Source organism: Podarcis tiliguerta (genome assembly GCF_965153285.1).
Source record: "Podarcis tiliguerta genome assembly, chromosome: 11".
Classification (NCBI taxonomy): Eukaryota; Metazoa; Chordata; class Lepidosauria; order Squamata; family Lacertidae; genus Podarcis; species Podarcis tiliguerta.
In genome coordinates this window covers 2,247,438-2,261,362 of record NC_139544.1, presented here as the reverse complement: position 1 = coordinate 2,261,362, position 13,925 = coordinate 2,247,438, and the positions used below count along the sequence as shown (strand labels likewise).

The following is a 13,925-nucleotide window of genomic DNA, read 5'->3' as shown; positions in this document are numbered from 1 at the left end:
CACTGTTAGACAAATGGCCCATATACTGTATCAATATCTGCTTCTATGTACAAGACAACAAGAAGAATCCACCAACAGCATATGAATCAATATGGCTAACCTGACTCAAAAACACCCACCCACTCCACTCACACACAAAAACAAAGTTCAACACAGGCAATCACAAACAAGCAACCGCACCCTAGGCCAACCACAATTTCTCTCACCACCAACGGAACACAAGCGAATAGCAAAGAGAACCTGCACAAACGACGCTGGCACAAAAACCCACACATACATTAAGCAAAATAGAAATATCGCCTCCCGACCCCACCCCCACCCACCATGGCCCCCTCCACCTCTTCTCCCTTTTCCTCTTCGTAATGTAACCCTAATGTCTCAACAAATGAAACTGACCTGTGGAAAATGTAACTTGAAAAAAGAGACATTGAGCATACCTTTGTAAACCAAGAAAACTTTAATAAAATATTATTTTTAAAAATATATGCTTCTGTGTGCTTCTGGGGGCACACTGAGACCAGCGTAACCTTGTGCTGTTCATCTGATAACATTCTTCATTGCAGGCATGGTCAACTGCAGTCAGACACAGTCACCATCCTGGCAGGAACGACTTTGCCAGTGGGTCTCCCCTTCTGCCTTATGCGCTCCTTTTACTGGCACGACATGTCACACTCCTCCTCCGGACATATATGCCAGGGCAAGAGCACAGGAGTCACCTACTGGCAGGCATTAGTCCAGACACTGCTCCATCTGGCTCTGTTGTCCTTCTGGAGCATCACTCAAGCAGGGATTGGCCATGTTTATTTCAGCATTGGGGATAGTCTTTTGAGACACCCTAAGTCCCACATGCGATTTTTTGTGAACTTTGAATTGAAAGAGTCCCGAGGGTGTACAGAAGAAACACAGGGCTGCAGTGATGCCCTTTTAATTAATGGCCTGACTCCTGGCCAAAGAAGAAACCCGATTCCCTATCAGAAGCATGGCTTCATTTCCACAGGAAACCATATCCTAGTCCATGTCAAAAGGCTCCTGCATTTTTAAACATGCTGTGTGTCAGATTCTTCCACATGAAGCAGCTTGTTCTTAAAGAAACAAAACAAAAAAGCTCTTGAGTGAATTCATTATCCTGAATCTACTGTTTGTTCACCATGGAAGAAGGTAAATTTGCTCAAGTTTTTATTTTCTTTTAAGTAAATCTTTTGTTCAGCTGGGTTAAGGCTTCCTGGGAGTGGCAAATGTGACTTGCATGACCAATATTTGTTCAGTGGCTTAAATGTGATTGCTTGTTTATAAAATGCTTGAAACTGGCTCATAAAACAATGTAGATTTTGCTCTCATACTCAGAGGAGCAAAAAGAGAGATACAATTAACTATATTTTAAATTAACATTAATTTGCTGCCGGGGGGGGGGGGGGGCAGACTGAGCCACACTTCTCATCTGCATAGATGTGAGAAAAAGAGAGAAAAATACAGGAACTTTGCCCTTTCTAGCACCAAAACTGGGAAGTTAGAATGTTTAAACAGAAGTACAAGTTTTGTTTAAACTTTTGTTTAAACTTTGCAAGGACTTTATAATTTTAGTATTCGGAAAGGCGTTAATTTCAGATTGATTTAGTGGGAGAACATCCAGCCCTTATCATCTACTGGAATGTTTCCAAAATAAAGCTGCTCCTTAATCTGAAATATGCTTAAACTATTTCAAAAGGTCACTGCACGGTGCTTTCCCCCTCCCACCTGCTCCCCCCAACAAGCAATGCTGCAATCCATTCCTCCATGTCTCTTCGGTCAGAGACAAGGGTGTTGCATTTGCACTATGGCTTAACAATAATGATGAAATATTAACATCTACAGAAATAGTGGTTTGCCCACTTGGCAAGAAACCAAGCAAAATTTTCTATTTGCAAAAAATGCTGTTAAAAGTTCAGTGAGGTATTTCATCTGATTTATAAGTAAGCAACAACAAAAGTATTTTAGTAAAATAATGCAAGAGCAGGGCAGACTGGAGACCTTTCAGCTTTAAATGTTTATTGAAATACTGGCACAACAAAATCAAACTAGCTTTAAATTGACTGCAGAGTTGCCCAAAGTGTAAACAAAAGGCACTTGGTAGAACTAAACCTCAGTGAAGTAAGCATTCAAAGGTCAAAACTAATGCCTAGAATGGTAGCCTTAATTTCAAAGACACTGTCTCAGACAGCCAGATGTTGGATTTAGCAGAGAGGTGGATGCCATCCGTATGATATGCTCCTTGCTTCAAATGACCTTGACGCATCTTCCTGGCCTTAGATGGTAAACAGATGTGGACAGAAGTGGTGTGATGCAGTAGTAAGGACTAGAGCAGAAGATTTGATGATGGTTAAACCCCAGTTCCTTGATTAGCTATATAGTTCACTAGGTGGTTTGGTTTGAACACCACACACAAACATACCCTTTCCTCACAGGGTGTCTATAAAGCTAAAGCATTTCTCTTGGCCTTTAAAGGAAAGGTGAGACACAACATGGGCAGAGGTGTACTGAGGGGATGGTGAAACTGGCCTCCGCTGGGGGTTCAAGCCCAGGGAGGTGTTTGTGTGGTGATGTCCTGTTGCCATCACTGCAAGATCAAAGACGGGAGAAGCTTCCCATCCTTCTCACACTGCAGCACAAAGGTGTGCACTTTTTTCACCCTTCCTTCTATTTACAAAGCTGGCAGCAACTCAAGCCCTCTTCCCACATTCCAGTGGTATTCCACACATTCAAAAATGTACTCAGTGTAGAAATATTTGTTTTCATAGATTTGTATGTGTATAGGCACCTTTCCACATAATTGGGACGTTTATTTGTTTATTGCCTTTATATCCCACCTTCTTCTTCCCAAAGGTGCTCAAGGCGACATGCATAGTTCTTGTTAACTCCATTTTACTCCCACAACAACCCTATGAGGGAGGTTAGGCTGGGAGGCAGTGACTGGCCCAAGGCCACCCAGTGAGCTTCATGGGCAAGGGGTGGTTTGAACCCTTGTATTCCAAGGTCCTCAACCAACACTAACCACTACACCAGACTGGTAGAACATTGCCAGAATGTCTGAAGAGGACTAGTATCTTCTTAATTACCTGTCTTGGAGTGGTATTCAGTGCTAGCCATCTCAGAGTAGACCAATTAAAGTTAATGGACACTTCTAACTTAGGTTCATTTGTTTTCCTGGGTCTACTTTGAGTAGAACTCAGTTGACTACAACATTTGATTTGGACAAATTGTTTCCATGCTAACAATTTTATCTGAAATTGGAATTCCAGGTATTTTTTTTTTAAGAATTTTTTTTTATTAACCGACCAATCACATCAAATCACCAAATTACATAAATTCCAAATTACACAGCCGAATTTTAAATTTTTGTTGGGGGTACCCATATTTCAAGTTCTGAAGGGGATCCAATCAACTTCTTGCTTCTTACTGCTGTTTTAATGTCCACAAATCTTATGATGTTCACAGTACTATCCAGTCCTTTCTTCTTGTTTTTCCACATCTCTTGTTATTATTTTCATATATTTTCCCTTTCTCTTTGTGACCTCTGATAGTCTCCACAAGCTGGTTAGACAGTTTGTAATCCTGCGTGGATATTATTATTTTTTATCCAATAGCCATATCCAGATGTTTTCCATGTTACATCACTTCCATACATCAAAACAGTCTTAGCGTCATTAATCTTCACCAATCATGGGCTGGCTGCTCAGTTGGCTCTGCCCAGGAAGCAAATCAGACTGAGACTGTAGGCTTTGTCTCCTGGGTATATATGAGCATTCAGCAACCACCTCTCCACGAAGTTCCCTCCCATATGGTCACCAACACCAGATTTTGTGGGATGAGGTGCTCAAAAGAGTGGTGGCAGATCTGTTGCAGACACCCTTGGAGAAAACAATTTATCTGAACCCATTTCAGTATAGATTCAGGCCTGGATAAGGGACTCCATCAGACTTCCCTGATGGATTGGGAGAGGGGCAGAATCTTCATATCTTACTGGACCAGTTTAGTGAGTGGGAGTTGTAGGCACTGGTCTGCAGTGTTTATGCTCCTACATACTGGGCCTGTTCTAGAGAGTGGCACTGGGACTGTAATTGGTCCCCCAGACATCTTGTCTCTGATGCTGTTTAACATCTATGTGAAGCTGTTGGGAGCAGTCATTAGGAGATCTGGAGCACAGTGAAATCACCCAGCACTTTATCTTTCTCACATACATGAGGTGTGGCCACACAAGTCCCGATCAGGTGCCTGGATGCACTGGTGGGTTGGATGAGGGCCAAAAATATTAAGATGGAGGCCTTGTAGGTAGGTGGCTCCTAAGCCCAGGAAGTAGGCAATTTATCTATTCTTGATGGGGAGCAGATAGGTAGTCTAAGGTTGCTTTTACTCTTTACAGTTTCTGCCCCTGAAATTCATTCTTGTTCAGTAATAGTAGTGGTATTATAGTGATTCCACATGATGCTTAATATAGCACTGTCTTATCAAGGAATTCCCATCCCAATGGTCACTGTATTTCTATAATGTTTACTCAATAGGAAGTCCTGCTCAGCAAAAGACTCTGCCGCATTAATTAGTAGTTTTCTTTTTCCTTTCTGCCCCTATAATTTCTTCTTGTTCAGTGGAGCAGTAACGTTACTAATAGCCTCAACTGCATCATAATTGACAATTTCTTGATTCCTAGATTTAATATATTTCATTTAAAACACAGTGGCAGGAAACATGAGCCGTCTCATTAAGGGACATTCAGGGCAGATTCTGGAAGGAGAAAGCTTCTAATAAAAAATGCAGGAGATTTTTGCTCTTTCTTCTGAATAAACATTATAGACTGGCATTGCAGGATGATGATACAGCACTATTTCAAGAGCTGTGCGGAGCCACTGTTTTATCGCCATTTCCAGATCACAGAAGAAAACTAATGTATCAAAAGAACTAAAGGACCATCGTGTGGAAGCAGCCAAAGTAACTGCAAATAACTTATCATACCTGTATGATATTTAGTGAATATAACAAATATTTCTAGTAAATATCAATGAAATATACTTTGTTCCAAAAATTATATTAGCTGTATTATCATTATCAAATTAAAAGCTGCACATAGGTCAATGGTAGTCCCTGTGTACAGAACTGGAGCTCAAAGAGAAGATCCCTTAATGGCCTCAGCACTGGGCACACATGAACAGAGAACAAAACTCAAATTACATTCCAATTTGAAAGCAACATTTGTCATCCTGATTGGTGACTAGTGTGTATCAGACTTATATTTCCATTAATGTGCTCAGTCTTGTTCAACAGTACTCAGTGAACAGAAGTCATCAATTTAAGTTCTGTGGGTGAGAAATAATACACTTTAATAGGCCTGTACAATTTAAAGTAGTGCTGAAAACTCTGCTTAAACCCATGTAAGTAGGATTTTTTTCTTAATTTGTGTGGGTCTCTAAGCAGGTATTTGCAAATATGATGCAAATCTGAAAGAAAGGAATCAAAACAGTAATCAAAGAAAAAAGAATGAAAAGAATATTGGGGTATTTTGAACTAAACGGGCCATGACTTTACTTACTAGGCAATAAATACTTTGTATGGGAGGGCAAAATTAGGTCAGTTTAGAGCACAGTTCACAAAGATCCTATTCCTCAGGCATCTGTAGGATTTGCTGAAGAAATAAAGAGCAAATCTGCTATGTATAAGCCATCATTTATGACAGAGAAATCCAGAGTAAACACAACAAGAAATCATTGTAATCCTATGCATGTTTATTTAGAGGGAAATCCCACTGTGCTCAGTGGACCAGGTAAGTGTGCAGAGGCTTGTTTCTTGCTTAGTGTCCTGGGCAGAGGAATCCCCCTTTCCCCTCACAGAGCTACATTTACCAGAGTTCCCTGGAAAGAGGGAATGTAAGGGAAACAGTTCCCAAAATTCTCTGGGGCGAAGCCATGACAGTTCAAAGTGGTTCCGTGGTGCTTTAAAGTATAGTGTGACTATGGCTCAGGACTCCAGCAAAGGAGAGGCTTTGGATCCAATGGACTCAGTGCCAGGGGCGGAGGAAGCAGGTGCGGTGGGGGCGGTCCACACCAGGTGTCACCACTGAGGGGGGTGACAAAATGCTAGATGGCACTCACCGCAGGGCCTGCAGTGCGCCCGAGCCATGTGTCTCTCCTGGGAGTGATGTGGTGGCTTGGGCTCCTGCAGGCTCCTCGCTGCCCAAACGGTCGGCCCCCTGCCTCTCCCCCCAGCTGTAGGGCGGCTGAGTGGGAGGAGGCAGGCAGACTCCAGAGGCCCCATGGTGCATCCTGCCCCTATGGGATTCCTCTGCTGCTGCTCCGTGCCTCTCCTGACCCTCCCCCCATGCCTCTTGAACTCTTTGCACTCTTACTGCTTTTGGAGCATTGACAGCGCAGGAGTAATGGCAGCTGCAGAGGACTCCGTGTGCCGAAGGGCGAGACCTACAGGGACAGACCTCCTTTTCTGCCTGAGGACTTCCTTCTCCAACCATAGACATTGAGGTCCATAGTATTATCCTTTGAGCCCTGGGACCAAAGCACTGCAGTCTCACTCTCACTCAGGTTTGTGGGAGGTCAATTATCCATGCATCAAGACACCTGTCTTGAAATGTTAAGAATCCTTAACATAATTTAAGCAATATTCTAATTAGCAAAACAAGTACCCCCCCCCACTCAATATACCATGGATAATTGTTAGGGTAAATTGGACAGCTAGAACGGTTCTGAAATTTATTCCCTCAACATGTTTAATTTTAATTTGATCAGTTAGAACACAGCGCAGTGCTGCCAAAGGGCTCAGAAATAACGTAAGCATAATAAATTACAGAAAGTAATAATGGGAGGTATTAATTGCTATGCTCTTGTTCTGCTTTATCTGTTAATTGTATTCATATATCACTCCTTGTATATAAATCTGCCTTCAATTGTTTTTACTATCATAAAAGTAAGTATAAGAAGGCAGTCAGCCCTAAAGGCACGTGGTGTTTTCTCTGTGGGTTTTTGTGGGTTTTTTTTTTACAAAACCCAGCAGCTAGCTCTGAGTTTGGAAACAGTTCAGAGGGATATAATGAAGAACACAGTTGGATGATTCTTTTAGGCAACCTCATTGCCCAAGAACCTGAACAGTCAAGAAGCTATGTGGTTAAAAAAGAGTGGAAAACAAATTATATGTAAAATAATGGGGCTGCAATAGAATATTGCTTCAGCTGAGCTGGGAAGGAAGACAGAAAGTCTTAATGTATATTTGTGTGGTAATGTTGCAAACTTATATGGTTTGAAGATAAGGGACTTATCTTTAAGGAGTTTGTATTTCAGGATAACGTGACTCGAAAATGAGCATTTTCTGCTACAGCTCCTGTATTGACAAGCCATCGGAAGCAATGGATGGTGTGTCCTGCAGGGCAAAGGGAACAGAATACCACCATCCATTGCTTCCGATGGCTTGTCAAGACGTCTCTTTTTGTCCAGGCTTTTACTGGACCCTGTTTTGTGTGTTTGAATCTCTCCTAAAAGCCTGTTTAATTGGTTTCCACCCTTTACCAAAAGGTCCCAGTCCAGGTTACAGCAAAGCAATGTACAATTTAATTAAAATTAGGTAAAACCAATGTTTAATACAAAATTTTAAAAATGCATTTTAAATGGAGAATAAAAGCAGGTCTGAAAGAAATACCTCTGCTGTTAAAGGCCAAGGTAAAGAGGTTTGTCTTATGCATACGATGCTGGTTAGACAATGAAGATACAAAACTGGGGAGGGGGGGAATTCAACAATTTGATCAGCAGGCACACACACCCTTCCATCAGATGTCAAGGCAATAAGCAACTGTCTTACTTTTAAAAACCATCTAAAGGCAGCCCTGTTTAGGGAAGTTTTTAATGTTTAATGCTGCATTGTGTTTTTAATATTCAGTTAAGTGTCTTCCCCACTATTAATAATATTTTATTTATTTTTTAAAAAGGATCATATGTACAGATCAAGGTCTAGCAGAGGTGAGCCTGTGTTACAGGTTTGTACAGACAGTGGGACAGGGAAATGATGCTCAGTGCCAAGGAGTGGCTGAAAACTGGGAAAGGAAGGAGGACTAATGATTTACAAGATGCTAGAGGAGAAGTCTAGGGCAGGCAGTACAAGTCTAGGGCAGGCACCTGCCTATAGAGCTGTACAAACTAAGTAGTTATGTTATATCATCATTGTCTGACCTGGCAGGTTGCTAGAGGCACATTGGGCACATTGTGTGCATTTTGCAAACTGAGGTCCCCTCTCCTCCCTCACACTCACCTGCTCTAGTGAGCACACCTGAAAGCTCATTTGGTTTCCCCCTGACAAGTCAGGACACTGGTTCATCTAGCTCAGTCTGCACTGACTGGCAGCTGCTCTCCAGGGTTTTAGACAGGGGACAATTCCCCACCCTGCCTGGAGACACCAGGGATTGAACCTGGGACCTTCAGCATCCAAGCAGGTCCCTCTGCCAGGGACCATGCAGTTGGAAACAAGCAGAGGCCATGCTCAGCCTGTTGCAAGTCCTATCCTCAAACCAGCCTCAAACTTTTGCCTCTCGTTGGCTTGCTCCCTCTGTGGGAATGCCCCTGAACTTTCTGCTGCTCCCCAGCCATGTTGTTGGCATGCCTCATCTTGATTGGTTGTTCTGCTCTGCCTGGAACATACCCTGTTTTGCCTCCATCTGAATTTAATCCTACTCGAAACCTCTAGATTTAGTTTATATCAATTTTTTTCAAAACCAAACCATACTTTCATATTTTCATAATCCACTTTGAGATGTTATTACAATCAAGCTGTATATAATTGCCATGAAATAAATAAAAATACATACATTCATACATACATGCCGCATGGAGGGATAGCTTCTTCCTGCCTCCACAAGCCATCTGTGTTGATGGAATTTGCTCCATCTCCTCCTCTGCAAAACTGAGGCAGGAATGCAAGAGCAAGAAACAGGCCGCCTTCGCAAGAGCAAAGACCAAGGCCGGCATTTCACACAGCAGGAACCTGGCAGGGAGTCTGTCTCCTCTCAGCTCTCCTGAAAGGAGGCTTGAATGGAGTGGTCTGCATGGTGGGGGCAGGACTATGGAGCCCCCCCCCCTTTGTGTCTGTGGCATCCACTGAGTTTTCTTGGCTGTCTCTTCCACCAGAGCAACCCAAGAAGTCCAACATGCACCGTTACATATTTTGTACTATTTGTTTGTGTCAATATTTTTAACATTGTAAACTGCCTTGGCTCTCTTGGCAGAAAGGTGTTGCGTTATGTCAGAATGCAGAAACTGCTCAGGGTCTAACAGACTCTGGATATTTAACATCTGGGTTAACCTTTCAGACATCAAGCTGATGTGCAGCTCATTAATCTGTTTAGTCTGTATTAACTGCAAAACAGATTATAAGTAACATGTATGTCTCAGTCAAGCTAACTAGCTAGGCCTGGATTATTGTTTCTCATTCAAATGGCCATTATGATAAACAGAGATTCAAATGAATGAATGGTTGTAAAAAGGATACGGGTATTTTATTTCTGTTCAGGCATGTACCTTACATCTCAAGAACATATCCCCATGTCTTCACGGTCTTGGCTCTCGAAGAAAAAAAGAAATTCTGTCTTCCCTGCTGCAGAAAGCCAAAACAAAACAGGTACGAATTAACCCAGTGTCTTTCCAAACCTCATAGTTGCAAAGTTACAAAATGACTGTTAGGAAATTGTGAAACCCGAAGACAGCAAGAAACTGTTATATCATGGTCATAAACATACCTTCTTGGAAAACAACAGACATTGAGTTCAACAGAATTACCACTAAACAAACATGCATAGGATCACAACCGATGGCCTCAATGCAAATAAGCTTTACCATTTACAATGCTTGTGATTGTGTGGAAAGAATAAGCAAATAAATTATGTTATATGGCTCTTTGATGAATTTAGGGATCCCTCCTTACTGTACACACACAGAGAGAGAGAGAGAGAGATCAAAAACTGAGGGCATGAAGCAATACAGGGGGAGCTCACTACATTCATTCATCTATAGCATTTACATACTGCCCAATTAACCATGCCACCTGTGCGATTCGCACATTGAAATTTCTCTCTCCAGCTAGGCCCTCTGATTTAGCTTGTTAAGGATGCTGAGAACTGAAGTTCTGTGTGGGGTGAACTTCAGTTCCCAGAATTCTTTGGGCAAAGTAATGTGCTTTCAGCACACTTTCCATGTATGGTTTGGTCCTGGAATGAGGGTTGTTTTCAGGAGTTAGTGATGGGAGCCTCTATTCCTGGGAGGCAGCAGAATGAATAGATTGTGAGGAGGGCAATCTGTGGAGGCTGCTGCCCCCAGATGAGCAGCAACAAGGAGATGGGAGTGGAGCAGGCCAGGAAATGTAATGGTTCATGGTTACACAACATTTGTGAATGAACTTCACAATTTGAAGCTAGAAACTAATACTGAGCCTAGTATGAGGATTAGATTTATGGGGAAGGGAAGCTATAGATCTCTTGCATTCCTGTAGTAACAAGGCAAGCCATTATTTCCATGGTATATTTGGTGACTGAAAGGTTAGACAGTTTTATGCTGTGACAGTATTAAAAGCAATTTTGGCTTCTAGCAACAATAAATCATGGCAGCAAATTCTCTCCGTCTAAAGTCCTCCCATGTGAATCTAGTAAGTGTTTTGAGAGCTTCATGAGAAAGATAACAAGGGAGTATAGTTGCTGCATGCCAGAATCTATTTGGGGGCAGTGGTGCAATCCTGTGATATCTCCCTCATTGCCAAAACTTCACTAGGGATTTAACTGAAGAATAATCTGCAGGCAGCGTTTTGGCTGATAAACTCCTAAACAATCTTTCGTACCATCTAGGTGCTTCCTCAGTGAGCCACGGGAGTTTCTCTTTCTCTCTCATCTGTACTCAGATTGTTCTCTCTCATATGCACAGATGCACACCTCCTTCTCTTCACCCCACCTTCTGTTTCTTTCTCTCAACATGTATTCCATTTATTCCCTTCTTATCCTCTCTGGCCCATCTCTCCCCCCACCCCACCCTCACTCATCTCTTCCTCCCCCCACTTTTTACCCACCTTTTCTTCTTGGCTAATTTCTCTCTCATTTGCCTCTCCCTTTCTTGTCTCCCTTCCTTTCTTGATCTCTCAGGCCCCTTCTGTCCTGGGTGTGTCTCTCACTCTCCCCTTTCTTTCCTGCTTGCAATGAGACTTTACCACTGCAAGTACCATTTGAAGGGCAATGTTACGTTGAATTTTACTCAGATCCATTGAAGTTAATGAACATAATCATGTTAGTTCCATTCATTTCAATTATTATTATATCATTTTCATTTTGTAAGTTTAGTATTTGAAAATGTACATCTTTCAAAATTTAGTTAATAGTTTCTTGTAAGAGACATTCGGTAGGCTTCTGCTTATAATGGGGATATTGGAATAGGGATATTGGAATAGGATATATATATATATGGCATGAAAGTCAGAAATCACACATCTTTAATTCCCAAGCTGAGAACATCAATTTCTACAAATTGTTCAGTCTCACTTGCAAAACAAAAAGGGATGTGGTTACTTTATGAGCTACATCAAATTCCAAATTTCTTCTTCCAAACCTATGAATTTTTTTCTACTGTCATCTAAAAATCTTTGGGGCATATGAACTCTGATTATAATAGATGCTTTGTGTGTGGAATGCCTGTTTTTCTATTAGATAACCCAAGTGGTTTTCTCCCAAAGGGATTTGAGCCAGAATAGGGGAAGTATGATTTGGATTATGAACAAACTTGGGTTTATGCATGCATTCCACATATGAAAATCTGTGCAGAGGGGTAAAACCCTGAATATTTCCTTCAAGAAGCAAGATAATCATAATGTTACCAAGTCATGCAGTTAAGAATCCTGCCGTGACATGAACTGCAAGAGACATGGCTGGCCTCATGACCTGATCATCTGATTAGAACAACAGAGCCTTTTGTTAGAGCTGTAAAGCCATATGAAATTATTTGATTCACATAGCTTAAATATATCTTTATCTGATAAAATAGCTGTTCTGAATTTACAATTGTTCTGAAGTTACAAAGGGGAAACAATGCAAAAAAGCCAGGAGAAAATGAGGAGAAAATGAACTGCTTCTGGCATAACAGGACACCTTGATGGAAGCCAGCGCGCACAGAAACCCCGTTTACCTTCTCACCACAGATACCTATTTATCTGCTCACGCTGGTGTGCTTTCGAACTGCTAGGTTGGCAGGAGCTGGGACAGAGCAACGGGAGCTTACTCCAACCGCCTACCTTCCGATGGGCAAGCCCAAGAGACTCAGTGGTTTAGACCACAGCACCACCTGCAGAAGGTCGGTGGCTCGAATCCCCGCGACAGGGTGAGCTCCCATTGTTCGGTCCCTACTGCTGCCAACCTAGCAGTTCGAAAGCACGTCAAAGTGCAAGTAGATAAATAGGTACCGCTCTGGCGGGAAGGAAGAAGGCGTTTCCATGTGCTGCTCTGGTTCGCCAGAAGCGACTTAGTCAAGCTGGCCACATGACCCGGAAGCTGTATGCCGGCTCCCTTGGCCAATAAAGTGAGATGAGCGCCGCAACCTCAGAGTCGTCCATGACTGGACCTAATGGTCAGGGGTCCCTTTACATTTACCTAACATAACAAAATACAGGTTCCAGCCTTAAGCAATTGGAAATACAAATTTCAACACAGGAAGGGAGGGAAAAGAGAGGGAAGGCTAGCAGAGCCTGGTTTTGTGTGATGCACTTATATAGATTTTGTTTCTGATGTATGTAAGGAATAAAGGGAGGCAACAAGTGAATGCCCAGGGAGATGATTCAGGCAGAAGCAAGGGATTTGAGGAAAAGGAAACTTCTGGGGGTCTGAAAGGTGAGGAAGTTCCAGGCAAGAACAGGTCAGTTTATAAAATGAAAGATAATGTGGGGGAGGGAGCTTCAATATATATATATATATAAATTGTGTAAGATATTTTCTGTTTTAAGCTCTGTGAATCAAATAATTTCAACCTCATGGCTTTCAAAGATGATCAGACAAATTCCTGGAGGGTGAGGCTGTCAGTGCCCCGTCAAAGGCTGGGCATTGCAGTGGGGCAGAGCTTTGCTTGCAGGCTTCCCACGGGCATCTGCTCAGCCACTGTGAAAACAGGGTGCAAAGTGGGCCATTGGGCTGATCCAGCAGGCTCTCTTTGTGTTCCCCACAATGAAAACTGAAGAGCCTGCAACTTTAAAATCCAGCAACAGGCATGGCCAGCCCTGGGGCTGTGGGCTCTCACAGCCCTGCCTTAAGCCAGCGGAGCCAATCTTTGAACTTTAGGGCTTCATTAGTAGAAGTGGGAGCTCCGGCAGGTCCATCTTTGCATCTTACTATGGCCACGGTCTGAAACATGCTTGTTTATATATGCTAGCAAACTGTAATTCTCTTTATGTTGTAGCCTTCCTCTTATAGCCCTGCTCCTGTTTCTGTATGAATGACTCATGTCATGCTGTTCCAGAGGCCTGGGTGCAAACAGTGATCCCATCAAGCTCTCAAGTGACAGAGGAGTCATTGAGAAGTGATGCTGAGCCCAAATCACAAACAACCATCAGCTCATCTATCCCTCTGCCGGGCAGTATTATGGACTACATGGATGAGCTGCAAATGCATCCTCCGTGTGCTGCAAAAAGCGCTGCCATTGTTGAGGAAGCTGGACGTGGTAAGCATTCTGTCCCTGACACCAACAAAATCACATCATTCCTTTCCGTATTGTACACATTAAGCACCTTAACATCTGACACAAATGAGCAAGAAATGTTTGAAGTCCATGGATTGGATGGGTTGGATCCAGAGTGTTCTTCCATTGGCTGAAGCTCCTTTGGATCCAGCCATATTTTTCATCATTATTCATCCAGATCTTCATAATACTTTAGATGGAGATTTCCCA

The 13,925-nt window shown here is 42.5% G+C and overlaps 1 protein-coding gene across 2 annotated transcripts in view; it reads left to right on the top strand.

Moving 5' to 3' along the window:
• The first annotated feature begins 1,113 nt into the window (after positions 1-1,113).
• LOC310659722 (uncharacterized protein) overlaps positions 1,114-13,925 on the top strand; it is a 36,148-nt gene continuing 23,336 nt past the window's right edge. The window contains exons 1-3 of one of the 2 annotated variants that reach the window (XM_083403477.1): positions 1,114-1,158; positions 9,529-9,636; positions 13,497-13,697. In XM_083403477.1, coding sequence (XP_083259603.1) covers positions 1,149-1,158; positions 9,529-9,636; positions 13,497-13,697 — 319 coding nt within the window. In that variant the 5' untranslated portion in view covers positions 1,114-1,148. Of the gene's footprint in view, positions 1,159-9,528; positions 9,637-13,436; positions 13,698-13,925 lie in introns of those variants that run through there. The other variant, XM_083403478.1, reaches the window with a different exon arrangement.